At 53.7% G+C, this 26716-nt stretch overlaps 4 protein-coding genes across 4 annotated transcripts in view; 2 read left to right on the forward strand and 2 right to left on the reverse strand.

Moving 5' to 3' along the window:
- MSLN (mesothelin) overlaps positions 1-10544 on the forward strand; it is a 30133-nt gene extending 19589 nt beyond the window's left edge. The window contains exons 10-29 of the mRNA XM_026054036.1: positions 399-529; positions 734-855; positions 1272-1446; positions 2144-2359; positions 2458-2628; positions 3129-3275; positions 3442-3491; positions 4058-4178; positions 4408-4493; positions 4953-5082; positions 5216-5406; positions 5608-5698; positions 6199-6310; positions 6559-6743; positions 7046-7192; positions 7410-7543; positions 8044-8171; positions 8839-8933; positions 9192-9381; positions 10096-10544. Of these exons, the coding sequence (XP_025909821.1) occupies positions 399-529; positions 734-855; positions 1272-1446; positions 2144-2359; positions 2458-2628; positions 3129-3275; positions 3442-3491; positions 4058-4178; positions 4408-4493; positions 4953-5082; positions 5216-5406; positions 5608-5698; positions 6199-6310; positions 6559-6743; positions 7046-7192; positions 7410-7543; positions 8044-8171; positions 8839-8933; positions 9192-9381; positions 10096-10190 (2717 nt within the window). The 3' untranslated portion in view covers positions 10191-10544. The remainder of the gene's footprint in view (positions 1-398; positions 530-733; positions 856-1271; positions 1447-2143; positions 2360-2457; positions 2629-3128; positions 3276-3441; positions 3492-4057; positions 4179-4407; positions 4494-4952; positions 5083-5215; positions 5407-5607; positions 5699-6198; positions 6311-6558; positions 6744-7045; positions 7193-7409; positions 7544-8043; positions 8172-8838; positions 8934-9191; positions 9382-10095) is intronic.
- Positions 10545-12096: 1552 nt separating this feature from the next.
- LOC112959799 (mesothelin-like protein) lies at positions 12097-21711 on the reverse strand. The gene is made up of 16 exons (XM_026053903.1): positions 21631-21711; positions 18736-18873; positions 18025-18074; positions 17510-17630; positions 17122-17207; positions 16677-16803; positions 16388-16578; positions 16222-16312; positions 15994-16138; positions 15251-15435; positions 14494-14649; positions 13976-14109; positions 13647-13777; positions 13401-13495; positions 12332-13310; positions 12097-12179 (listed from the first exon to the last, which is right to left on the reverse strand). The coding sequence occupies exons 1-16, from the start codon at positions 21709-21711 to the stop codon at positions 12097-12099; spliced, it is 2793 nt and encodes a 930-aa protein (XP_025909688.1).
- A 1293-nt stretch (positions 21712-23004) lies between these two features.
- RPUSD1 (RNA pseudouridylate synthase domain containing 1) lies at positions 23005-26318 on the reverse strand. Its single transcript, XM_026054054.1, has 5 exons — positions 26102-26318; positions 25440-25563; positions 25242-25344; positions 25069-25170; positions 23005-24669 (listed from the first exon to the last, which is right to left on the reverse strand). Exons 1-5 carry the CDS (start codon positions 26281-26283, stop codon positions 24272-24274), a joined length of 909 nt encoding a protein of 302 aa, XP_025909839.1. The 5' UTR covers positions 26284-26318; the 3' UTR covers positions 23005-24271.
- Positions 26319-26539: 221 nt separating this feature from the next.
- Positions 26540-26716, forward strand: part of CHTF18 (chromosome transmission fidelity factor 18) — a 12884-nt gene continuing 12707 nt past the window's right edge. Inside the window, exon 1 of the mRNA XM_026053904.1 lies at positions 26540-26703. Coding sequence (XP_025909689.1) covers positions 26540-26703 — 164 coding nt within the window. The remainder of the gene's footprint in view (positions 26704-26716) is intronic.

The raw sequence follows: 26716 nt of genomic DNA on the forward strand, positions 1-26716 counted from the left end.
AAATAGAGTAGGACTATGACTCAGAGAGCAGTATCAGGAGTCGTTTCCCCTCCTAAAGGCTGTCTTAAATCAGTCTAAATCAGTAAGGAGAGTTCTGTGCTGTCTTACGTCCTCTGCAAATGGCATTGATTGCTTTCATTATAAAAGGTCAGGGCAGAGTTTGCATGTGAGACCTGAAGAATTCAGCTCGGGAGTTAGTTCAGATGGGGACCCAGGTAAGGCACTGCCCTGTCCTGAGGCAGCAATTCACATGTGTGATCACAGGCACTTAGGCAGCTCTCAGCTGGCTTGTTTCTCAAATAGACTAAAGACAGCTCTGTATTCAGAAATCTCTTGTCTCTACCGATTTTCAGCTGCACTGTAAGTCTGTAGCTTTATGGTATCTGCGTGTTTTGCAGGGTCAAAGCAGAAATGCTACAATGCAGCCATTCCAGGTCTGAATTCCACTGCCTGGTTTAAAAATTACCTGGGGTCCTTTATGGAGCATGCTCCTGTCGAAGACTTGAAGCTCTTTGCTGATGAATCAACAGTAAGTACAGGTTCACAGGGGTGAGGGAAGGTGTGCACAGACAAATCAAAATCCTCCGCATTACTCTAACAACAGCAACAAAAAAAACCCCTCACAACTCTGAAGATGTGGGAAAAAAGGTATTGCTTGAAGTGAGACTCTTCAAACTGTCGCAGGTAATTGCCAGGACTAAGGTATCTTTTCTTTTCTCCTGCATGCTCTCAGCTTCAGCGATTCACCAGGGATCCAGACAATATTCAGATGGTCAGGAAGCTCACTTTGCTCCGGGCAACGGCCGTGTATTACACCTTGCTGCTGACCTCTGGGTCTGGCTTCGCTTTATCGAGGTATGCGATCTCACCGTTCTTCCCGTCTGACTCATGGTTTGACGCGGTACCTTGGCACAGTTGGTCGTGCTCAGTGCTAACTCCCATGCCTGCTCACTTGAGATGTAAGAAGTATGTTTCTGTTTGCGTTTCTAGTCACGTTGCAGTTATGTTAGTGCAGGCCAGACCCCAACTTCCAGCTCATGGGAAGTCATTGTCACACAGTGCAAACCACCGATTAAGACCAGCAGTGGGTCTTGCAGCTGGGCAGTTTTGCAGGACGCAGCAGTGCTCTGTGTAAACAGGAGCCTCATCAGAGCCTAAGCGAGTGGGAGGAAACATGCACTGGTAGGGAGCATCCTCTGGAAAAGAGGCGATGTCTCTGATGGAGACACTACTCATCATACTGGCAATCTCTTCTTGTTTCCCATCTCCAGTCTCCCAGACAGGTTTGTTTGCTACCTGAGCCCGTCTGCAGTGAGCAACCTGAGCAGAGATGACGCTTTGAACTTGGCCCAGAGGATCAGTAAGAACTGCCCCATGAATGTGACACATGCAGGAGAAGACAGGGAGAGACCTCGCTCTTCATCTCTGACAACGGAGGAACTGCAGGTAATATACTTGCCAACCCTGTGAGGTCAGAAAATTTGTGAGGAAGTCTTTTTTTCTTGGTGAAGAAAGAGCTCTAATCCTGCAGCAGATAAATGTCTCGCAACCTCTACAAGTGATTAGGTCCCTGTTGAGCTCAGGGCTGATCTTCAAAGTACTATTTTCCCATTTAATCGATGAGAAAATTAAAGCACAGAAAGTTAAATGATCTCCTCAAACACTGTCAGAGGGAAGCACTTGAGCTCGCTGCAGTCTCGCAGTGAGGAGCACAGAGCATTGGCACAGCCCAGCCAGTTGCGACTCCTGGGCAATGGAGAGGATCTTCTGCACAGTGCAAGTTCCCTTTTGGGAGTGAGGCTTCCACATGGAAGAGGATTCACAAATCTGGGTGCGAGTTTGGATTTGGGGGTTGCCAGGAAGAGTGGGTGGGAGTAAGTGACCTAGTCAGAGGGTTTGGCATTGATTCTTGTGTCTCCTCTTCTGTATGACCCCTTAGGGCATTTTGCTTTTTTCCTGGAGCCTCTGGCTGCTCTTTTACCATCAGTAAAATCTTAGTGAGTAGAGGGAGTCCATCGCAGACTTCACCACACAAACCTATGAAGCAAAAGTCCAGTGATTTAAGACATCCAAAGGCCATGGGATCCAGTAGGCTCCCCTCATTGCTCCTCTGACTTCTTCTGTCTGTCTGGGACCTTTCCAGGTTGCATCCTCTTTGGTGCGAAAGTTTGAGCATTTCCCTCCCGCCGTCCTGCGTGCATTGGGCCAGGCTGCCGTCGGGCTGCCAGTATCCGAGATTGAGGAGAGCATCAGTGGGGAAGACCTTGAAGCATCTCTTCCTGCTCTGAGCAAAGTTCATGGTTGGAACACTGAGCAGACCCGCGCTATCATCAACAAATTGCTCAGCTCTGGCTATGAGGTACAAATGATAAGGTCCATATGTGCACCTCATATCTGTTATAGCTTTGGTGATGTATGGCCTGTAACGTCCTCTTGTCTCTGTGTGTTGCCCTTCAGATCACGGATGGCCAGAGCCTGGCAAGGCTCGGGAGCTTGGTGGCCGGCCTCAACAGCAGCACACTTCAAAGTCTGCCCGCAAAGGTGATTGTGGAAGCCATTAAGTTGCCTGAGTTTGCCCGGCAAACGGCCACCCTACCCTCCGCTCTGAAAGCAGCATTTGTGGAGAAGGTGAAGTTGTTTCTCTCTTTTGGACATTGCAAGTGTACAAAGCCGCAGTGACTCAGAGCTGAGAAGGCTGGTGGGTTACCTGAGGCCAGGTGACATTGGCACCCGCACGCACGCCCAGCCCACATTCCCTTGGGACTGTTTGCCATTGCTAACTAGAGGGTGCAGCAGAGACAGACGTCTCAGGTCCCTGTCACTGTCCCTGTACAGATGTCCTTGGCTGACAGCCACCATGGCAAGCCGAGCCTCCTTGGGATAGTGTCAGAACAGACGGAGCTGCTCTACAGGATGGTCAAACCACTCCCTGCTGACCTGAGAATAAGCCCTCAGGGAAAAGATATTGCCACGGGTTGGACTGAGAGCATGTCAGCAGGGAAGGTGACTGCCCTTTTAGGACAGGCTGATCTTTTAGCACTGTGCTGTGTTGTATAATTGTGTTGGGTTGTTTATTTAAGCTACAAAGTGTGAATTATGTGTGGGGGATTTTTGTTTGTTTGTTTTAGATTTCCTCTGGTTTAGACCACCCTGCTGACCTGGTTAAGTACATCCCTGATGCTCTGGCCAGCTACATTCCCAAATCATTGCTTGTTTTTGAGAAAGAGAAACCTAATATTCAGGATCTCAATCAGAAAACTTGGACCCCAGAACAGGTAATATGCTAGCAGCTTGCTTCCTCCATGTGTCGGCCAAAGGCTACAGTGTCAGCATTTGGCATCATAGGGATATCACTCCACTATACAAACCTATTTGAAAATGCACCTGAGTGTTGCAGAAGAGCTTGGTTGGCCATTGACTCTCTTTGCCTTTGCTCCACAGGCTGCCATGTTTTTCAGTGATGTGATAAAGGCAGAACCTGATTTCAACAGGTAGAGTTTTAATGCTCTCTTTCCACTTTTCGTGCTTGTTGACCCTTTGTCACAAGTGGCAAATCCACCACGTTCAGTCCATAGCAAGAGGAAGCAAATAATATACAAACCCAAACATAGGCAGATAGCCCCAAGGTGTACCAGGGTTTCAGCAGCAAAATACATCCGAAAGGGCAACTTGCTTCCTAAAGCAGTGCTGCTGGCTCAGACTTCACTTGCTTCCAGCTCTATGGAAGAACATGTCAGTCTTGCACAGTGCTACCCCAGGGATTGCAAACCTAGTAAGACTGGTGTATGTTTCCTTAGCTAGCTCTTGTATCTAGGATGGAAAATAAAGCAAAGAATAAAATACCTCTAGGGAACACAATGGAATCAATGTCTGTGTTGTGTTGATTTCACAGTAGGACTGATGATTTGGGGGACTGGAGTTTGGAGAACTTCAAGCTTTGAAAGGAGGGGAGGTTGATGCTTGCAATATTTGCATTATGTTCCTATGACCATGATCAGCACTGCCTTTCCTCCTGACGTCACGTTATCCCTGTGATTTGCTCTCTTTGAATGCTCAGGCTTTCCCAGTCTGTCCTCCAAGGCTTCACATGTACAGCTGTGAATGGGATGAAAACGGAAAGTTTTCGGCAGCTAGCCAAAGCCATGAAGCAGAAGAATGTCAAGCTAGGAGAAGACCAGGTTGGTTACCTTTGTCTCCATCCCATAGCTCTGAATTTCTCTGAAAATCAGTGAAGTAACAGCTCAACAGGCTTGACTTCTCAGGAACCAAACCCTCTGATTTCTGTCTTTTTTTTTTTTTTTATCTTACTTTGGAACAGAGCATTTTCTTTACAGTTGTTTTATTTTGCTTTTTTTTTTTTTTTTTTCTGTTTTTTTCCCTTTGATGTAAACTCTGCTGTCCTTTTAGCTGAGGTGCTTGATGACTATGGTGACACTACAAGGCATTCCCAAGGACTTAGACAGCTATCCTAAAGACCTGTTACTGTTTTTAAGGTAACTTTGCGATGATTTTCCTTTTGCTGCCTTTGCCTATAGTAGGAAATGAGATGTTATTTTAGAAGTTAGCTAGTATTGGTATTTTATGTATGACGTGTGTTCCCAGTTTACTTAGGCATCCTCATGGAAAAAGAAATTAAATTGCGTAATGTTTTCTAAAGGTCATTCAGTTTTAAGGTCTTTTCACACTCAACAAATCGTCACATTAGTAAAACAGAATGAAGAGCCCGAACAATTTTAAGCTGAGTCCCATGACAGATTCCTTAAGTTGAATATGAACTATAAACAAATCAAAACAAACAGACATGGACTATGATTTTTGGGAAGAAATGTGTAGAGTTTAGAAAGAGTTTGTGCTGTGGGAAGCCTTATATTGGACATGGTATTGAACATCATTGAACTTGATTAACAGTCTGATACCGTTCACTAGAATTTATGGAGTATTTGTCTTTCTAGTCCTTCAGACTACGCAACGACAGGAAGTTGTTGGCAATACTTCACTAATATTGGGAAAGCGAATCTTGATGTTCTGCAAAGAGAGTCCTCCCAGCGGAAACAGCTTCTGTTGGAAGCGTTAGCATGTTTGGTATGTGGTCAAGGGGACACCCTTGCGCTAGGCGGGGGAGAACTGGGGGTTGTCCAATGCCAGCAGAAATGCACTGCTCCTTCCTACAGTGGCAGGCAGGTCTGTTTAACACCTCTATTTTGTATTACTTTAGAAAATTTCTGGCACACGAGTAAATGAGGAAAATGCAGAGGTTCTGGGTCGTCTGGTCTGTGACCTGAGTGGAGAATATATTAGAAATTCTGGTGGAATTTTGCTGAAGCAATTAAGCCAGTGTGAATCTTTCCTGCCTGAACAAGAGGAGGCGATTAGGAGTGTTATCAGCAGTGAAAACACTAAATATGGGTATGTTATTGTTTTTTCTCTTCTGGGCATGAGTAAAACACCTCAGATAAAAGAAAGACCTTGTCCTGTTAGGACCTGAATGAACTACAGCCAACCAACTTGATCAAAACCTTAAATATTTTGTTGGCTTTGAATTGAACAGTGGGCCTTTTATATTGTTTTATTTGAACTTTTTTAGCTTGACTGCAATTTTGTATTCAGGCCTCCTTCAGCGTGGTCAGCTTCTACCTTGAATGAACTCAGTGCATTGATTCCTGTGTTTGGTCACAGCATCTTGCAGAAAATCCCCAAGGTGGGTTACAAATAGGAAAGTGGGGAGTTTGGGAATTAGGTCCTGCAGTTTGGAAAGAGCCTAGTTTCTAGGTCAGTGGATCCCAAGTGTGTTCCATGCAGATGAGGGGATTTGTTCAGCAGATAACTGAAGACATGCTGATAAGCCTGGTGCCCTAGGTGCCAGGTGGTCTGTGAGAGGTGAGGGTTGATCAAGCTGGAAATCTGGAAACTGCTGATCTAGATCACTCACTTTCTGAAACTATTCAAAGAGCACCAGAGGTAACTTTGCACAGTGCTTTGTGGGGAGATAAATATTTTTGGAGTGTGAAATAGGATCGAGTTTAAGCATTTAGAAATTTGCCTTTAGCTCACCAGGGAAAGGTCTCTAGATTTATAGCAGGTGGTCTGCTGCCCTTAGTACTTCACCAGTAAGCTTTCTTGACTGTTTGAGTAGCAGCTTGTTCTGCAGGTGCAATCCCAGGATTCGCAACATTTTCTGATGAAAAGTTTTCTTTGCAGGATGTTTTAACCCTTTGGCTGAAAAACTTTGCCCATGATTCATCTCTGTCGAGGGAACAGCTGGCTGTCATCACTGAGGAACTCCTGCCTTCTCGACATAAACGTGCTGCTGGTATGAGAGCTTTTGCTCACCCGTAATGGCAATGTTCCCTTGATGCCATGGTTGGCTCTAGTTCTTGTACTTATCTGAACGTGTCTGACTTGAGCTATGAAACTTAGTGGGAGGTTGCCCAGGAGGAGGGTGGAACTGTAAGTCCTCCCTTGTCCATCTTGAGCAAGGGAACATCCAAAGCTCAAGTGTATATGTAGAACATAGCGAAAGAATGTAATGCCAAGCGCATTTGATTCTTGCTTCAACAGAATGCCCACCTGACTTGAAAATAACACAAGAAGTTTTTGATGATGTGTCAATGCCTCTTTACTACACCCCTGAGCAGTTACGCGTTTGCTTGAAGAACGTCTCTCTGGCTCAGCACCTCTCTAAGATACTGAACTACCCCTTCACTGTTGAGCAGTTAGCTGTGCTGAAGAATCATCTGGATGAGGTAATGCCATGTTGAAGAATGCAGAGGTTGCTCAGGAGCCTTGCCAGTTGAGTATCTCCAAGGACGGAGACTTTACTATCTCTCTGAGCTCCTCAATTCCAATGTCTACCACCTTTACTGTGAGAATGTTTTTCTTAATATGACAATTTTCCTTGCCTGTTAGTGTAGGCATGCCTGAAAAGGGTAGACATGCTCATATATTCTCATTGGCTTTGATTTACTGATTTACTGTTCCTTGCAGACTTTTTATATCACGGACACGATCATGAATTTCCATAGTAATAACAATAGTCTTTCCACAGACATATCCTGATGGATATCCTGAAAGTCTGCTCCCCGAACTGGGGCCTCTGATTTCTTTGATTACCCTTGATGACATTAGCAAATGGAAGATAAATTCAGCTGAACAACTGGCTGCCTTGCTACAGAATCAGCCCCCTCCTGCACTGGTGGGTATTGGGATTTGCTTTCCTGCCTATGTTTGCTTCCTGTTTTGGGAGCTGCTGGTTTAGGACTAACTTAGTGGGTTCAAAGATGGTTGGCCCATCCTTGGTATCCAGGAAAATTAACTTTGAATGTTATTATTGCATTTGTTTCTCTTCTAAGAATTAAAATAAATTTGGGTTCAAGTTAACTTTAAAAACGATATTATATATATGTTTTCAGGCTGCCGCAATGATTAACCGATATGTTTCCTTGGGAAATCGTTTGACCCCCGCTGCGCTGAACGCAATTGGTACGACATATGTGTGCCTCCTAAATGCGACTGAGCTGAACGCGATAGACATCGACAGTTTGAAGTGAGTCCAGAACCGTGACACTCCTTGTCCCTTGAACCTGCTCATCAGGGGCTGCAGATTCCTTTTCTCTCCAGCTGGTGACAGGAGATCTAGGAAGCAACTTCAGTACTTTTTGCACATCCAGTTTAATAGTCATTTTTAGTCATTCATCCTCTTTTGAAAGAGGGCTAAATAAAATTAATAGAATCCTTTGTCTTTACGAACACACAGGCTTGTTATATGCTGTCTGAGTCATGATGGATTAGCAGATATAATATTTTGCTCAAGAGACTGGGCCATTATTTATTCATTTAGATTTTTCCTATACCTCATCTATCCATTGGGGAATGTCCAGGATAGTACTGGAGGAGAAGGTAACCCAGCCTATGCAGAGAAGTTCAGAGAGATATTCAAAATGGGTTAAAAATATTCGTATTTCAAATACCTTATTGAAAACATTAAATAAATATAATAATAAAAAACTTTATTTATGTAAATCTTCGATTCTTTTTTTTCTGCAGAACAGCAGCTCTCGATCCTTCAGCCTGTTCACAGCCTACTAAGGACATTTTGTACAACAAAGCAAAACGAGCTTTCTCAGACCAGCACAACTCACGTGCTTATTATCTTCTTATCAAACCATATCTAGGTATGTTTAAAAAAAAAAAGAAAAAGAAAAAAAAAGGGAGGGGGAAGAGATGAGTCTCGTTCAGATGCTGACTTGGGGGTCATAAGCCATATAAACTTCAGGAACTTTCAAAGCCAGCCTGGTGAAAGTTCAGGAGAGCCTTAATCTTTTCTAACTTAGAGCTGCATAAAATATTCTGGAAAGATTCTGAAATCGACTTAAAATCCTCCAAACAGATTGTCAAACTCTCAAAGAGAGAACTAAGGTGAGAATTTTGGGGTTGGGTAAGATAGATACTGTAGTAAATCCAACTGCATATGCAAGAAGGTTCTCTTTACATTGTGTTCTTAGGCTTACCATAGTCCTTCCCAGTGTCACAAAACAGCTTTTCTGTGTTGACCAGTAGAGTCTCATGGATAGGATATATTCTTTCTAATGTCTGGCATCGATGCAGGTTGGTTTAGTGGCCAACGTGATAAAGTCTCTCTGCAAAATGAATTAACCTCTGTAGTTTTTGTTTGTTTGATTTTTCTTCTCCTAGTTAAAACACACTTTTAGGAGCCCTGAGCTAATAAAGTTTGGAGATCTCGTGAAAGCATCCTCTAACTGCAGCCTATACAAATACACAGCTCTCCTCTTCTGGGAACTGTTCTCCATGCCTTCATGTACTTTCTCTCTTTGATCCTAGGGGGTGCTCCTGGTATAGATCTCAAAGCTCTAGGCAAGGACCGAGTGAACATGGATATTGAAACGTTCCTAAAGTTAAGAAAAGATTCTTTGCTGGTGAGTGTTTCATTCCATGCATTTGTCTCATGCTAGCTGGTTATTTCTGGTCGTGTTGCTCATCGGTGTAAAGGAGATGCAGACGACAATGCAAATGCAGACCTTTGGGAAAGGCCACAACTGGAGGTGTGGTAGCAGGGGCAGCATGATTCTAGCTTTAATTCAGTGTCCTCTAGCCTGGCCTTGTCATTAGAGTACACAGAAATAAACTTTGAGAGAAGCCTTACCTTTATTTATTTATTTAATTATTTATTGTAGGACCTGACGCCTACTGAAGTAAAGGACTTGCTGGGAGTGAATCTCAGCCAACTGAAGACTGTGCAGAACGAATCACCTGTCAGGGAATGGATTCAAAGCCAGAAACAATCCGACCTGGACAAACTGAATATTGGGCTCTCTGGGGGAACACCGGAAGGTTACATCAATTTTGTCACGCCCAAGTTTCAGAGTATGTAGTACATGACATCTTCTGATTGCCTGCCTTCAATATTGATTTTTGGGTTACAGCAAGGAGAAAAAGTGCCCTGGGGGAGTGAGGTGTTTTTTAGTCATTTCTATAAGGGAACTGGATGTAGCAAGCCGAGGTAGCTGCCTGGAAACCAGAGCCAGTCACAGTTGTGTCAAGCAGGCAGTTACACTGAGCAGTGCTGCCAACCAGCTCTGGTCCTGCCCTAGGCTGTGCTTGTGACATGGTCCCAGAGAGTCCTGCTGGCCAGTGCTCCTTCAGAGGAAGGAGAAACGGTGGCTCTGGGCTGCTGGGGACCCCTTGAGTGGCACTTGACACCACATGTCCACCCAGCCCCTCTGAAATGCACTGGGTCGTGCTCATCTCTTCCCCTGCCCTCCTGTCTGAGGGGCAGCAAGTTCTGCTGAGGACTCTTGAGCCTTGCAGCACACTCTGGGTCCGAGAAGAAAGGCAATTCTGTAATCCCACCGGGAACATCCATCCTCACTACCCAAATATCTCCTCTGAGTGAGCGCTTCCACAGCAGCCTGCTCCCACGTGTGTCAGATTTGGGATGTGGCTGGGAGATCCCGTTGTGAATTAGGATATTTTGTGGTCGGGAAGCCCCGCCTAAGGGGTAAGAGGATGATCTCCCCCAACGGGAGAATGATTCACTTGTAGGATTCTGTGCACTGATACCCTCTCTTTTTCCTCCAGCACCATCATCAGCTCCCCTGGGTGCCATGGCCATGGTCTTCCACCTCCTGCCCGCTCTGCTTCTCAGTTTCCTGATGATGTTCATCTTCTCTTGAAAATCTTCCCTCGGGAGAAAGCAAGAAGAGGTGCACCAGCCTGTGACTTGCTCTGAGGCCTGTCGGGACTCCCAGGCTGCTGGGGTGGGGAAGGATGCTCAGGGTAGCAGGCAATTGCTATGGAGCCTGGTGTTCATTTTAAGGCACTTTTCTTTTTCAAATCACTTTTCAGGGTATTTTTTCCGAAGGGAAGATCTCAGACTCTGCAGAGCAGGTGTTTTCTTGTTTGCATTCTGTAATGCAAACCTAATGCTTGCGAAAGGCTCAGTCACATTACTGCAGCACAACCCATGTCCATATTCTACTGCATAACCCTGGGGGTGGGTTAAGGGTGAGCAAATTGGCTCTTCTGCATGTTTATGATTGCATTTCTCAGAGTCTAATCTCTACTCTGCCAGTGGGAGTGAAATTTTCCAGCTGTTTGTAAAGAAATAGTGGAATTGAGTAAAAAAAAATGCCAAAAGCAAAATGATGAGCTGCTGTTGTCTTCTCTTCGCTCACCCGTGACTCAGTGTCTGCAAGTACTGGACAAAATTAAACGGTCAGGGACCCCGTATACCTGCCAGGAACCCCAGGTATGACAGTCACTTTTCTTTGGTGTTGGTTAGTTAAGCTTAGGGGTTGAAGCTGTTTTCAGCATATTTATGGCGAGGGTGTATGTACTTTGTGATGTTTTCGGTAGAACTTTTATGCTCCTTTGGAAACCCAGTTCAAAAACCTTAGTGCAAGCTGTGCTTTGTCAGAATCTGGCCTCTGAAATACCCCTTCTTTCTCTCCAAGAGGAGAGCTTGACTTCAAAGACGTTATAAATGTTCATTTAAGCTATGGTTTACAGAAAGAAGAAAGAGTACACCGTCCTTCATTGCAGGCTCCTGGATGGCTGGTGACACTTCACTGCATCCTGCATCCAAACGGAGTAAATTTAACTCCAGGAGTCGGAGAAACACTGATGATTGCAGGGCCTGACTAGTTAGAACTCATCGCTGCAGTGCTGGGGCAGGAGTTAGGCTGGGAGATCACCCCGTATAAATAAGGCAGTTGAACAACTTGAAGTTGTGCATTTTTAGCAATATTTCCCAAAGTTCAATTCCCTTGGTAGAAATCTCACACAATAAAGAATATCATGGATAAAGAAAAAGGAAAACACAATCTTGATTGATGTTTTATTGTATAGCATTACAACAGTAATCAGTAAGCATTGTCTTCAATTAATCTTCCCTTTAACTAGATTCAGCAGAGTGTGAATAGATCCCTGTCAGACGCTCGTAAGTTCATAAATCAATGGATTTCTGATTGAGCTGTCAGATTCTGTTGCTGCTTCTCCTGCAATGGCCAGTAACTTGGATCCCTGAATAGCCACATTGATTTCAAGCCCCGGTGGGATTGCTTAGAGGTAAAGTGTCACTCCATCGGAGTAAAGCTAGCCCAGCCAGGCCTCCTGTCAGCATTAATGTGCCGCACCAATCGATGTTACTGAGAATTGTATTGTATAGAACAACTAACTGCTAAACACCTTTTTTGTTTTATTTTTTTCTTGGATCTCATGCAAATTAGACCTTGAGGATTTAATGTGAATAAGATCCTGCTGTACCTATAGTAAGATCAATCTCAACCAGGTAAAAGACCTCTGAGTGCTGAAAAGGTCTTAATTATTTTAACAGGAAACTAGCATCTGTAATCGTATTGCTTGATTTTGAGCTGGGCTTATGTGGTTTGGAAAAATACCTGTCCTTCCTTCATACCTAGCTTAAAAAACACTCAAATTCCCTGTTGATCCAGAATTGACAAAACTTCATTCCTTTCCTGGCCTTCTGCCTTTCAGCAGGGATTTTTCCAGCACTGATAATTTGGAAGATGGTGAGAACGGAGGGGTCTGGTGAGCGTGAGCCTGCAGGTGGTGGTGTGGTCAGAGAAGCCCTTGCAGCAGTGACATCCCCAGGGCGGCAGTGAATATGTGCAGTGAGCAGGAGGAGAGCCTGGACCCTGAGCCTAGATGGAGGACAGCGAGGAGAAGGAGTTAAATCATCTGGGTAAACGTAGGGTTACTTTGGGGGTCAGGTACCCCGGAGAAATCTAGAAAAACATTTTCTGTCTTGCATGACATTGCCCAGACCTGCACCCTGCTGTAAATACCAACTTACCAGCCTCGGGTGACAGGTTGATGTATCCCACAGGCGTTTGGTTCTGTGGATGTGGCACATCGGTGGGTTTTTTCTTGGTGGTCTCATTGCTGGTTGTGGTGGAAGAGGTGCTGAGAAATGGTGGAGAGGCTTCAGTCTGGTGAGTCAACGCCGTCGTCTTGACGGTTGAGGAGGTGGCGCTTTTTTGAGTGGAGACAGAGGTTCTGGGAATCGGAGTGGGGTTTTGGGAAGTGATGTTTGCGGCTGTGGTGACAGCGGGCATTGGTGTGGTGGTGTTGAGGGTAGAAGGGGCTGGGTTGGTGGTACCCCCAGGTGCTGGAGGGTTAATGGGCACCGCTGGGGTACTGGTATTGTAGGTGGTGACTGCCCATGGGTCTGTAGCTGTGCTTGGAGCAGTGGTGGTGCCACCAGTGAGAGCAGGGTGGGGAGGGAGGCTGGCTGAGATGGGGCTGGGGTGCACAGCGGTAGGGCTGGTGGTGAGGAGGGCACTAGCTGGGGACTTGGTTGTCATTGAGGTGGTGGCCGGGTGGACAGAGCACGGGCTGGTGGAGCTAGGGACTGGAGCAGGTCGGGTTGTGAACCTGGAGGTGATAGCGGGGCTCCCACCAGTGCTGGAGAGGGAGCTGTGAGCGTGTGGCGGCGTCGGGGTGATGGTGCTTGGGGTGGGGGACGCATGGGTGCCGCTACTGGAACCCAGAGCAGTGTGGCTGTTGATGGTGGTGCCAGTGGGGAGGGCGGTGGTGGCCAGGACAGCTGTTGTGGGGACAGTGGTGGCCGAGAGGGTGAAGGTAGCCAGGGTGGCAGAGCTCGTGGGGCTGGGCTTCACAATCCCCCCTTGCAGGCCGATCCCCAGGATATGGTCCAGCTCCCACTGGTCCTGTCTCCTGATCCAGTTGATCACAGCAGGCAGGTTTTCTACTAGCTTCAGATCAGGGAGGTTGATCCCGAGCAGATTCTTCACATCCATGACAGTGAGTTTCTGCAACACATTTACAACGGTGTTCATCCTCCCAGCTGCCCTTGCCAGACTGGGCAGGAGCCTGGAGCAACAGTGCACCGAGGAACCTACCTGCAGTTCCTCAGGATTTAGGGCAGTAAAGGTGTCGATGTCCATGGCAATGCCAGTTTTAGCCAGGTCTTTCAGGTCTTTTGCTGGAGCTCCACCTTAGAGAAAGCACGTAGGGCACTTAGGCAGCACTTCCAAGGTCAGGAGTGGGTTTTGGTGACTTTTAGACATCCCACATTTGTGTAAAACCTTCTGGCAGAGGAAGATGTTATGGGGAAAGGGGAGCAGGGCAAAGGCTGAGACACTTACCCAGGTATGGTTGAATCAGGGAATAATATGCTGGGGTGCCAGCCTGGCCTGCAAAGGCCTGCTGGGCTTTTGAGTAGAGTTGGTTCTTCTTGGCTTGGGAACAAGAAGAAATGTCTAATGGACCGGCACACCTAGGGGAAGGGAAGGCCACAGGTTAGAGCTGGGGACAACCTCCAGCGAAGACCCCTGCGCTGCTGTGGGGTGGCGAGGGACAGTGGCCGAGGGGGCCAGGAGCGTGGGCTGCCGTGGAGCCTGGGACAGAGGTGGCAGCCCGGGCCCTGCCCGCTTCCCTGCAGAGCCGGGGCCTCCGGTCCCGCAGGGCGGCTCACCCGATCGCTTCTGGAGTTATGCAGCTGATGTGCTCCTCGTCCAGGTTACACAGGTTCCTGCCGCCGATAGTCTGCAGCAAGGGCCCGGTTAAGGCGCCGCCGAGATGCAGGTACCTGGTGACGAGCTGCCGGGCCTGGGACACGCATTTGGAAAGGCCGGGTGAGTCCGGACAAGGCCATCGCTCCTTGTGCTCTGTCCCTGCGTGGCTGCAGGGCGCTCGCGTGCTGGGCAGCCCAAAGGCAGGCCCCTTGGCCCAGGGCTGCTCCCCTGGGTTCCTCCTTGCCCCCCGTGCTCCCTCCTAGGGCGCTCAGTGCATTTTCCTCTCGTGTAATGGGAACACTTGCAGCACCTGCAAATCTCATAGAGAATCAAGGGGGCTTTTGCGTGCTTTGAGGGTCTGCCCCTCTTCTGGATCTGTTTGGGATCCATTCCTTGGTGCTGGGCCAGTTATTGCCCCTGGAGCCCAGCACATTCCCGCACAGCGGCTGCTGCCCTGTCTGCCTCTTTACCCTTTTACCTGGGGAGCTTTCCACGTGCCGAACAGGGGGTTGAACAGGGCTAAGAGGGTGTCACTAGATGTCACCATCCACGTGCTGATCTCCTCTGCGGTGTAGTATCGGGCCAACAGCCCAAGCTGCTTTAGCTGCTCCTCTGGGATGCCCTCTGGGTAAAGCTGAAAGATGAGGGAGGCTCAGAGAACAGGGCACATATCTCTTAGCAAAGCGCTCCTCTTTCCCCAGGGCATGTTCCAGTGGTGTAAGGAGCAATGAGACATCCACGAGCGCTCCGTGTTCCCCTTGGCTGCAGGCACAACACCCGACCTCTCCAGCCCCCTTTTGCAGTTGCTCTCGTGCTCCTGTGACCTTCGGCTCTTTGCTATATCTTTAACTTGAAACTTGACGGTCAAACATCCTTCAAAGCCACCCCCTTAGAGATGGTGCAAGCTGAGGACACCCATCTCTTCAGACCTGCTTAGCAGAGACCAGCCTGTCCACGCTATCCCTCATTTTCTCACCTCTTTTCTCCATTGCTTTCCCCACCACCTCTTGCTCTTCTTTCGGCCATACCCACCCTCCACTCCTGAACTTCAGACTTCTGAGCACCTTGACCTCTGAGCTCTGACTTCTGAGCACTTTGCTAGGCAGGAACAAGCAGAACCCCTCAAAACCCCCCAGTTCCTCCCAAGCGTGTGCTGCATTTCTCCGATCCAGCCCACACCACCCCAGCAGGCTGGTCCCAAGGCAGAGGCCCCTGCGGGTGGCCGTGCCCCTCACCTTGCCCAGCCGCCTCTTCACGATGCCCAGGAAGTCCATGGTGAGCGGCTGGTCCAGCAGCAGCGCCAGGTTGTTTCTCAGCGCCTCGTCGGTGAGGCACAGTTCGAACTGCTCGTTGGAGTCGTAGTAGAGGGTCAGGAACGGGTCGAAGAGGGTGCTGGAGTCGATGGGCTTCCCCTGGCAGCCTGGGGAGAGCCCCGAGGGGCCTGAGGAAGGTGGCAGCGTCCTCTCCCCGCGCCCAGTCCCTCATGGGTGCTCAGAGACCCTCAGAAAAGGCGGATTAAATTAATGGGAGCTTATACCCATGCTGTTGAAATCCTCCTGTAGGATGGGACTGGGAATGACCGTCCCAGCCTCCCGTTTTCTGCTTAGAATCTTAGAATCGTTATGGTTGGAAAAGACCTTCAAGATCAAGCCCAACCCCAAACCCATCCCCACCCTGCCTGCTAAACCTTGTCCCTGGGTGCCTCATCCGTGCGTTTCTTGAGCACTGTCAGGACAGCGACTCCACTGCTTCCCTGGGCAGCCTGGTCCAGGGCTTCCCCGCTCTTTCCGTGTAGATTTTGTTCCTAATCTCTAACCTGGACCTCCCTTGATGCAACTTGAGGCCCTTCCCTCTTGTCCTCTTCTCTCTAGGTACCCTTCCCCTTGAGACAAGCTGCCTCTGGCATCTGGCCCTATTTTGGCCTGTTTTTGCCCCAAACGCTCTAAGTGAGGGCCCTTGCCCAGCCCCGCTCCCTTACCTTCCGCGCTGCGCTTGGCTCTGCGGCGCGGCGGAGGCTCCGCGCTCGCCAAGGCTCCGAGGAGGGCGAGGGATCTCTCCCGCTGGGCCCCGTCCTGGCCGCGGTACGTGGCGAGGATGCGCCTGCGGAAAGCCTTCCTCACCTCCTTGAGGACAGCGAGGCCGAAAGGGGTCAACAAAATGTGGCGTCATCCCAAGCACCCCCAGGTGCCCTGCGGGGACGTCCTACCTCAGCCACCGAGCCCCAAAGGGTCTGGTTCAAGCTCAGCACGAGCGTCCCCAGGCTTTGCAGACTCCTTAAATCCCAGGAGGAAGGAGGCCTGTGGACGAGGGGACAAGGCACGGCTTAGTGCCACCGCCGCAGTGCCACGCCAGGGACCTGCCGGGGTCCTTACCCGTATCCTGCGGCCCCTCTGAGGAGCAGGGCGTTGAGGGCGGCTCGCTGCGCCCCGGACAGCGCCGCGCAGAGCTTCAGGTTCTCCAGCACGCGGGCGTGGGAGGCGGGGATGGTGGCCGGCTCCATGTCGCACACCAGCGCCCCGAGGGCGCCCAGCTGCTCCGGGCTCAGGCCGGGGCCGCGCACGCCCTGCGGAGAAGCCGAGACGCCCATTGCCCGCCTCGTGGCGCGCCGGACGCTTGTCCTCGTGCCCCGTCCCGAGCTGAGCTTGCTCGGCTCCGACTCACCAGGCAGGCGAGTGCCCCGTGCAGGAGCCGCGTCCTTCGGCTCGAGCCCTTGGGCAGCAGGTCGAGGCGGCCTTGAGAAGCCAGAGCGTAAAACGCTCTGCAGCTCTGGTTGTGCACGTCAGCCAAGCTGGGGGGAACACCGTGGGCTGGGAGGGTGAAGTTTCCACTTGGGAACAACCCTCCCTGCCTTCCTGTGCCCTTCTGGGGCTTGGAGAGCTCCAGGAGCACTCCACAGTGCTTCCAAGCAAGGGAAACGGGGCCTGGGAATGCCCTGCTGGGTTAGGTCTGGAAGTGTCCACCGAAACTGGTGGTTTTCCTGGCTTTTCCCCCTGTCCTGCTCCTGCACACGCCGCGGTGTCAGGGCTGGGAAGCAGTGCAGTTGTCACTTGCTTTTTGGAGCCGTTCTACTCCTAAAGCACAACCATGTGCTGAACTTCGTACTCACTTGAAGAAGAGCAGCACGTCGGGTGGGAGGGCTGTGCTGTTGGCTGTCAGGTTCCGCGCCACGAGCAGTTTGGCCAGGCAGGATAGCTGAGAGAACGGGCAGAGGACAGGGGGGTTTCACCAGGACAGCGAGGACGTGACCGGCGCTGTCGCCTTGTGAGGAGGAAGGTCCGGACAAGAGGCATGAGGCTGTCCGTGGGCAGGCTTTAATAGGGTGCAGCTGCAAATCCACCTCTTTAGGACAACCTCTGGGTGCAAGACCCTGGCGGGAGCAGCGGGAGCTTCCTGCCCACGGCCTGGGCTTTTGCCTATCGCTTTTGCCCGCCGTTTCCCTCATGGATTTGTTGTCGCCAGCAGCCCCCGGGGCAGGAAGGGCCCATGTCACCTACCTGGGGGCGGCTCAGCAGCGCTCGGCGGCGCCGCGCGGCCTCGGCGAGCGCCAGGAGCTCGGCAGCGGGCAGGTCGCCGGCCCGGCAGCCCTGCAGCCGCTGCAGGACGGCGGCGGGAAGGCTGCAAGGAGGAGGTGAGTTAACGTTTCCTGCTCCGCTTTCACCCCCTTCCACTCAGCAATGGGGGGTGAAGGACCTCCTTGCATACCAGGTTGCCCAGGGTTGCTCACGAGGAAGCCCAGGCTGCGGTGCCCAGCTTGCCCGCTTTGGCAGGCCAGTACCTACCAGTTAAGCTGGTGTCAGCCCTTCAAAGGGCAGGAAATTCCGGGTGTGTTTGTGCTACGTGAGGCAGCGGATGGCGTGAGCCGCGCACCATGACCCAGAACCCGCTGGGCAAGGCTTTAAATCTTGCCTGGCCTGGCCGGGCTGTCACCGTGGGCCGTGGCGCACACAGATTCCATACCCACCCAGGCCAGACCCCCGGCTGCTCCCCCGAGACCCGGTGCGGCACCTACCCGGCGTACGGAGCCGTGGCAGCCGGGACAGCCCCGAGCGAGGCGGCAGCCTGCGGAGGAGGATGCACAGACGCTCAAGCACCACGAGCTACAAACCCCAGTGACGGCCAAAGCCTCGGGAATGGGCTCGGGAAGTGGGAATGGGCTAAGGCAGCGCGAGGTCCTGGTCAGCCCCGTGGGTCTGGGGTCTGGGCAGGGAGGTGCAACGTCTCCGAGCCTGGCGCTCGCCCAAGGACACCAAGGGAGACCTTATAAGAGCACTGGGGAAGAGGAGCTTTAAAGCAAACGGGCCAGGTAGCAGCTGAGTGAAAACTCAGGCTGGGACTGGGATTCCTAGCCTTTGGATGAGGGAAATTTGGAGAGAGTTTATCCTTAAAGCAAGTGGTGAGAACTTGTTTTTAGACTAGAGCTTGCTAAGTCTGAGGAAGGAGGGATCTTCAATAAGAGTGCGTGGGTCTGGGAGCAAAGATACTGTCCCGCTTTGTCTCCCCAAAGCCCAAGCTCTACACCCCAGCTGCTGCAGCGAGAGGCCTCTCGTGCCGTTCCTCACCCCTGGGGTGATCGGGGACATGCAGCAGAGCGTCACCGGGGGACGAGGTGTTGGAGACGAGCTGGGGAAGGGAGCAGGGCACTTGCCAGAGCATGTCCCCAAGGAGCCACCTGGAACGTGCTTGGTGTGCAGGGCAGGAGAGGATGCAAAAAAGGACCTACCACCGTGCCGGGCTGGACCACGAGGTGCCCCTTCCTCCTGTCATTGCTCCTTGGTGTCAGCAGGACGGGGTCATTCCTGAGGGGTGCAGAGCTGGCCAGCACGTCAGCCTGCACAGCGGGGTCCGTGGTGCCCACAGCCTGGGAGAAAAGGAAGCATTAGGACAGGGGAGACAAAAAGCTCCTCATAAAAAGGAAACTCCCCAAGCGGTGGGAGGATCTGTGGTCACCACAGGGTGGGTAACACATCGACTTTGCCCCTGCCAATCCTCCCTGCTCCTTCACCACAAGTACCTCAATACATCCCCGCTAATGTCTATCACTTAAAGACAAACAAAGGGAAAACATTAAAGAACATTTCCTGCATTCAGCAAATGTAGGGCTTAGCCTGAAATAGAGAGTAGCCTCCTGTTCTGAGCTGCACACGGTTTGTCTGAGCTTTGGGACAGAGATAGGACCGGGACAAAAGGGGACACCCAAGCAGATTCAATCCATCACATTTAAGGTGACTTGGTCCCAGCGCAGGCATTGCCACAACCTGAGCACCATCCCCTATCTTACTTGATCTGTCCTGATACAACCCAGCCTCCCGAGACCTCCCTTCTCCAACCGGCACCCTGGGCTCCCCTGTGCGAGGGAGCAACGTCCTCCCGCTCCCGGGAGCCTGCAATTCCCCGAGCAGCTCCGGCTGGTCACTTACTGCTGCTGCCTCGGCGCGGTCTGCCGGGAGCCCTGCAACAGAGCAAGGTCACGTTATCAAACGTCCACACCTCTATATCCTGGTGAGCGGGGAGGGGGCTGCTCGGAAACATCTCCAAAATGAAGGTTTGGGGAAAATCTTTTCTGTGCCCGTTGGGTAATGTTGGGTAAATGCAGGCGGATAAGAAGAGGTTCAAAGAGCAGAGATCTGGAGCACCCTGAAGCCAGCCTGGATAACCAGGACTTCTTCCACAAGTGGGTTTAAAAGATGGTCAAGAACTTGTCTTCCGAAGCGGGTGTTGGAGTGGGAAGTTTCTAACGCGGTGCCGAGCGCCGGGCTGGAGGGGTGAGGAGCAACTCACAGAGGCCGAGGAGGCCGAGGAGCCGGAGGAGCCGGAGGAGCCGGAGGAGCCGGAGGAGCCGGGCTGCTGGGGCCATGCTGCCTGCCGTCCTGGGAGGGAGCAGAACACCGAGGAGGAGTGAGTAGATGCTCCCGTCTCCCTCGGGTCCTGTCATAGACTTTATACAGCGGGGAGCAGCGTTGTTGTTCCCTTACTGAGAGAATCCCCCTCCTTATCCCACCTCCCTACCCGTGAGCTGGAGACTCTGCATGGAAAAGTCTTGGACTCATTGGGCTGCCTGGTGCCCCCCAGAGCCGTCAGCTTATTGGGCTCCCTCCAGATGCCAGCGGCTCCTCAGCGAGGTCTCCCCGTGTGCCCGAGCCCCCATCTCCTCCCCGTGGGGCAAGTCCCCGCTCCCGTGGGATTTGCGCCGCGGCTCCGTTTCCCGGGGACTGAGGAGCTCACCTGCCGCTCCGGCGTGGCGCCAAGGTCGGGATGAGCCGCTGCTCTGCGCCGGCTCCGCGCCCCGACGGGGTGGGAATGGCACTCGGCAAAGGGGGTGTGACAAGTGATTTCTCAACCTGGTTTCGTTTAAGCAACTTTGGGTGCATTTTTTGCCCTTTTTTTCCTCTATGCGGGGCACTTTGAACTTGAGACTTTTCAATTAGCTGCACTAGTTGGGCCATTCCCAGGCTCCTCGTAGGGACAGATGATCCCTGAGGACAGTGAGAAACGTTTGAACTCTTTAGGGTTTGAGCTCTCTAGGCTTGTAGAGCGGCTGGGCTGCAGAACGGAGCAGTCCCAGCCGAGGGCTCGATGCCCTCGCCAGCTCGTCTCCCCTTGCTCGCTTTCACCAGTGTGCGGGCAACCTCCGCTGCCCTTTCTGCAGCTTCCTACCTGAAATTTTGGGTCATGTGCAGAAGCAGCCAGGAGCACGCTGCCAAGAAAGAGGTGGGAAATGCAGAAAGCAAAGACCTTCCAAGGGTGTCGTGGCAGAAAACCAGAGGAAAGCCTCACGCTCGGCAGGGAGCTGGTCCCAAACCGCTCTTGCACTGGTGTGGATGTATCAGCCCATGCAAACAGTCACTGCAAACCAGGGTGAGGCTGCACACGGGCTTTGCTCCCTCTTTGCAGCTCCTGGTTGCAGTAGGGTGGTCCCCAGGGCTCCGGGGGGTTTTGAGCATCCGTTTGCTCCTCTGGGATCACCAGTGCCTGTCCCCCAGCCCGGGTGTCCTCCCCGCACAGCCCCGTGGCCCGGCCGCTCCTCGGGGGCGAGGCTGAGGAACCGGTCCTGCAAAGCCAGGTGTTGGTCAGCAGCTCATCCGTGTTTCTGGTTACTATTTTGGAAGGATCTGCTGCAAAAATAGCTCCCACCGGAGAGCTGGGATTGCAGAAACTCGCTTGCTATGAGGCTGCTGCCGGGCAGGGCTGCGCCCGGGGCTCTGCAGCCAGGGGTGAAGGAGCCTGGGGAGGACAAGGGGGCACCTGTAGCCTCGGGGCACCGCAGGCTCCTCCGGCTCTGCACCAAAATGAGCACCATGAATTGTGTCTTAGGGTCTTTTCCAGCTGCTTCAACCCGGGGAATGAATTGTCGGTATAAAAGAGTGCCTAAATATTGTGCTTGTCTCTGCAAACCACCTAAACACCCCGAAAGGCCACCAAAGGTCCCATCTGTCCCCCAGGCAGCCGCTCTGCTCCTGATGTGTCTTCGCCAAGTTGCTCGGTGGCATTGACACCAGGCCAAGTTCTTCTTCCTCCTGCTATTATTTGGCTTGGGACAAAAGCAATTGCAGCTGTTGTCACTCAAGTGGGATTTATTGGGCCACTCCGGGCTTTTCTGCTGTCAGGGAACCGAAACCAGGTCCTGCTCGAGGTCTGGGTGCGAACACGGGTGGCCGGGCACGGCGGCCTCGGCGACGCAGGACGGGATCATCATCATTGCTGCTCTGGGGAGGGCAGCGAGTGCAGAACGGGGCTAAACTGCAGGGGCTGGGGAGGGAAAAGGTCCCTGGGGCGGAACGGAGCCAAGCGGCTGGTCCTGGGGCTGCCCCTGCCCAGGGCTGCGGGCCCTGCCGGGCTCCCCGAATCTGTCCTGGGGACAGGGGTGCTCCAGTCTGCCCCCCAGGAAAGGGAAGTGCATCTTGATGTGGGATTAAGGGAGGGGAAAGCGGTGCCAATGGGAAGGGAGGGCTGGAGAAGGAGCAGGGCCAGCGGCACTTGAGCACGCAGGGGCATCTGCGCTGCCTCCCCGCCTGCTCCCTGCTCAGCCTGCCGAGATTCCCTAAATCCTTGTTCCCAATGAAGCTCCTCTGAGGTTCCCCTGCCCTGGAGCCGCCGGCCGGGGGTGTCCGGCTGGGCAACCCCTCTCCCTTGGGCAGCGGGATCCCTGGGGCCGGTGGAAGCCGGTGCCCGCCCGGCAGCTTCGCCAGGTCGGAGCCTGGTGTGGCCGGCCCCTCCGTGCTTGTTGCCGAAGCCCCTGGGTGCACGGGGGCTCCCCGGGGCTGCTGAGCACCCGCGCAGATCAAGAGACGACCAGTTCACTGTGCCGAGGTGTAATGATTTACTGCAGCAACGTCCGCGGGTGTGTGACAATAAATAGGGATTGCTCCGGGATGCACGGAAGGTCACGACACAGAGCAGCGCGATCCCAACCCGCAGCGGGGCTGAATGCACGAGTGGACGCACACGAGACACGCAGGCAAGGATCTACACGGTCAGCACGGGCAAACACACAGCAGCAGCACGAGGGAGGGGAAGCGCTACTGCAAAATGCATCTCCAAGATAAGGAAAATACGTATTATATCTGTGGAAGGTGGGTAAAAGTGCAGCGTGTGGAGGCTGAGAGGGCTGCTGGGCTTCCTCCAGTGCTGCCAGGGCCGAGCCAGGCTCAGCTGCCTGATCAACCCGGCGGCGGGTCCCTTGGCAGGGAAAAAGGCAGGAAAATGGAGGGGAAAAAAGGCAGGAAAAAGGCAGGAACCACTGCTGGCTCCTACCCTGCAAAAGCCTGGAGCCCTCCGGCATCAGGGAACGGCAGCTCCCGGGATGAGAGGGGGCCGGGCAGGGGCTGCCATCGGTGACGGGAGGCAGCTGCCGGGTGTATTTTCAATGCAGCGGGAGACGGCAGCGCAGCGCGAGCAGGCTGGGCACCAGGGGCAATGCAGGCGCCGGGGCTCCGTGCTGCCCTCTCCACACGCACCGAGGCAGCCGTGACGGTCACCCCCGTCCCGCAGCAGCCTCGGGGCTCTCTCCCAGCGCCACCCCAGGCAACCTCTTCTCTCGCCCTTCAAAACCCGCTGCGAGGGCTGCAGAGGAGCAGCGCGGGCGAGCGGGAGCGCAGAGGCAGGACGGGTGGGCTGGCCGAGCATGGGAATGTTCAGGCTGACTTTTCTCCGTGTGCTGCAAGCTCCAGCGCGAAACGCGACCTTCCTTCCCGCCACTCATTAGCCCTCGTGTTTTCTTACAGCTTCAGCCTCTTCTCCCGGCTGGTTGCCAACTGGAAGACCCATCTCCAGCACCCTCTAGTGCTGGTGTTCAAGCAGTCAGACAAAAACGGGCTCCTTGCTCCCTGACAGTGAGGAAAGGCAGAGGGAGGCTTTAACCTTCTGATCCTGCCCCAGCGGGGCTGCAAATGTATCCAGAATAAAAGTGGGTGCTAAGAAAAGCAGACCCTGGTAGAAAGAATAATCAGATCTATTAAAAATAGCTTAATGATGCTGGCTATTTCAGGTACAAGTACTAAAAATACACGCATTTCCGAGGCCCTCGGTATTTCAGAACTGCTAAAAGACTAGATTCTCTTCATAGAAATATGAAAAAAAAAAAAAGAAAAAAAGTTTAAAATCACATAGTATTAATCCATTCATCTTCAACAAATCCTTAAAAAATACCGGTGGTTGGATGGAGCCAGGATGTCGGCAGGGAGAGGGAGGGATCCGCGACCTTCTGCGGTGCTCCGGGGACCCTTCCTGCTCCGCACGTCGCCGTTTGGCCATCGAAGCCCCCAGAAGCGGCAGGAAAGTCACCCTGTGCCCCAAAGCAGCCGGGTGGGAACGCGGGAAACAGCCCCCGGGGCTGCATCCGGCAGGACATTCGAGTCACCTCCCTGTCCTTCCACTGGGAGCTCTCTGGCTTTGCACTGGGTCTGCAGGCATCACCGGCACCTTCCTGGCAGGGCTCGTGTCCGTGCTCGTCCCGCCGTGTCGGAGCCCCGGCACAGGGCCCAAGCTGCGCTCAAGGCTGCCGCGGGACACGCTAACTCTGCTGCGGAGGCACGGAGCGCGGGACCGGCACCCGGGGATCAGGCAGGCGAGGAGGAGCATAAAACCCAAGGCAGCCCCAGCTGCTGATGAGATCTGTCGCATGCCGGGCCCAGGAGTGAAGGGGACTGCGGTGTACAACCAGTGCAGATGTGGTCAGTTCTGGGCTTGGTGGGGACGCTGGCCAGGACCCACTAGGACAAAAATGGGGCTTTGGGTTGCGAAGCGGAAAGGCGAGTCGCTCACTCCAAAGCCCACTCGGCCAACCACTGCTCACACTTGGCTCGCTGCTCCTCCGCCTCCGCACTGCCCACGCTGCCCGGGGCCTCTTCTCTGGGGCTCAGCACCGCGTTTTCGCTCTCTTCCTCTTCCCCTTTCCGGATCATCTTATCCTTCAGCTCTTGGATGGTCTCATCCAGCCGGTGGGTGACATGGTGGGGCACCCAGTTGCTGTCCATGGCGGTGACGAAGGGGTCGGGCGCGCAGACCTCGATGAGCTCCTTCCCGGTGGGGATGCGCAGGTAGTAGGCGTGGAGCATCATCCTGTAGGGGCTACTGTCCTTCTTGTGGCTGTAGGTGAAGTCCCCCACGATGGGGTGGCCGATGGCGCTGCAGTGAACCCGGAGCTGGTGTGTCCGCCCTAGGGGGAAACCAGGAGCGGGGCCATCAAGACCCTTCCCCACTGAGGACGCCGAGGTGCGAGATGACAACACACCACGTGGCATCTGTCCCCTCCGCTGCAGAACAGAAATCCCCCTGAGCTGAGCGTGGCTTCCAGCTCAGCCCTTTGCACCACACAACCACGTGGCAGCCGAGGGCCAGGGCTGCATCGGCAGGACGCGAGCAGGGCCCCTGGTGCCTCTCTCTGCTGTGGTTCCTCTTCCTACCTGCTCCAGTCGGGCCTGGCCGAGCAGCAGCATCAGAGCCGTCTGGCCCTGGCTCCTGCCACCGCTTCCCGGTGCCGCAATCCCGCTTCCCAGTGTCGCAATCCCGTTTCCCAGTGCTGCCATCCCACTCCGGCCCCGGCCGCCAGCCCCACCTGTGAGCGGCTGCAGCAGCACTTTGGTTACGGGGTCTCCACTGTAGGATCCGTATTCGAGGACGATGAGCTCCGACTGGCAGGGCTTGGGGTTTTCACAGCCTGCAAGGAGAGCGGGACGGGGCTGAGCGCGGGGCGGGCGCGGGCGGCGCGCGCGGCGCCGGGGGCCTCACCCTCCGTGCCCTCGATGCACATCATGTGGGTCATGCCCTCGCTCGTGTTCTTGCCGATGGCATGCCGGATCGTCAGCCGCGTTTCCTCCACGTGGCCCCGCACCTGCGGGGTGGAGTGGAGAAACGGGTGACCGGATAAGCCGAGCCCAGACAAGTCCGCACTGGGCGCACGCCAGCGCATCCCGCGCCCGGACTCACCAGCGCCAGGTAGGCTTTGGTCACCAGCCGCTCCTTGAAGCACTTGTAGGCGCTCCCCGCCGCCGCCTTGTTGAGCGCCACGCACAGCGCCCCGCTCGTGGAGAAGTCCAGCTGGTGGCAGAACCTGCGGACGAGGCGGGTGCCAACGGCCCCCAGGGCGATCCTGGCACCTGCCGTTCTCTAGGCTTTCCATAGGCCCCGCTTGGAGGCAGGGCACCAAGCGTGGGCACCCGGCTTGCCCTGCTAGGGATAACCCTGGAGCAGAGAAAGGCTCCCGAGCTGGGTGCAGGGGAGTGCCAAGAGCTGCCCTTCCCACGACACGGATTTGCGGGAGCGCAGGGGAAGGTGCCAAGCGTAGGCCGTGGCCAGCGTGGCCTGTGCATTGTCCCACGTGTCCCCTAGCTGAGCTCACCCGTGCCCCGCTGTGTCCCAGAGCTGGGACAGCCGGCGCGGCTGCTCCTGTGTGGTGGCACCCAGCAAGCTGAGAGCAGCAACACCCACGTTGCTTCTCTGGAGATGCTCAAAACCCGCCTGGGTGCCACCCTGTGCCACACGCTCTGGGTGTCCCTGCTCAAGCAGGGCGGGTGGGCTGGATGATGCCTAGAGGTCCCTTCCAACCTCAACCATGCTGTGATCTGTGACACGGGGCCCAGTGGACCCACCTGAAGCCGTAGTAGGTGCCGGGGTCGGCGAGCTCGGGGAAGCGGTGCTTGAGCTGGCTCTGCAGCGTCAGCTTCTCGTACCACATCTTGCTGTCGATGCGGATGTCCCAGTGCTTGTTGACCACGATGAAGTCAGGGCTCTGGTACAGGATGCAGAGGTTGTCGATGGTGCCCGGCTCCATGGCGAGCGCTGCGGGGAAGAGCCGCCGGTGGCCGCGGGCCGGAGCGGGAGCCGCAGCTGGCCCGTCCCGCCAGTGCCACCGTCCCTGCGCGTTGGGGACACGAGCGGAACCGGACGAGGCCACCGCGGGGGAGGGCACCAGGGCAGCCGGCACGTCCAGGAGGGACCTGCGGAACTGGGAGGGACATGGGCTGTGCGAGGGGGGACCCGGCCCGACCGGTGTCACTCTGTACCGGTACCGCAGCTGCACCGGTGTCATGTGCATGCCGTACCGGCACCACAGCCGGATCGGTCTTACAACGCACCGGCATCACGCCGTGCTGGTACCGCAGCTGGAGCAGTGTCACACCGTGCCGGTACCGCAGCTGGGAGGCTGTCGCACAGTACCGGTATCACACAGTACCGGTGTCACGCTGTGCCGGTACCGCAGCTCG

This window comes from Nothoprocta perdicaria, unplaced genomic scaffold (assembly GCF_003342845.1).
Source record: "Nothoprocta perdicaria isolate Ctin4 unplaced genomic scaffold, notPer1 scaffold_12, whole genome shotgun sequence".
NCBI classification, from domain to species: domain Eukaryota; kingdom Metazoa; phylum Chordata; class Aves; order Tinamiformes; family Tinamidae; genus Nothoprocta; species Nothoprocta perdicaria.

Excerpts from the sequence above, each read along its gene's own strand:
- LOC112959799 (XM_026053903.1), bottom strand. The coding sequence starts at position 21,711 with ATGATGATGATCCCGTCCTGCGTCGCCGAGGCCGCCGTGCCCGGCCAC. Across the intron at positions 14,650-15,250 it reads TGAAGAGGCGGCTGGGCAAG|CTTTACCCAGAGGGCATCCC; the intron begins GTGAGGGGCACG and ends CTCATCTTTCAG. Across the intron at positions 13,311-13,400 it reads TAAATCCTGAGGAACTGCAG|AAACTCACTGTCATGGATGT; the intron begins GTAGGTTCCTCG and ends AATGTGTTGCAG.
- RPUSD1 (XM_026054054.1), bottom strand. The coding sequence starts at position 26,283 with ATGGAGCCGGGCACCATCGACAACCTCTGCATCCTGTACCAGAGCCCT. Across the intron at positions 25,564-26,101 it reads GGCACCTACTACGGCTTCAG|GTTCTGCCACCAGCTGGACT; the intron begins GTGGGTCCACTG and ends CCTCGTCCGCAG. Across the intron at positions 25,345-25,439 it reads CCAAAGCCTACCTGGCGCTG|GTGCGGGGCCACGTGGAGGA; the intron begins GTGAGTCCGGGC and ends TCCACCCCGCAG.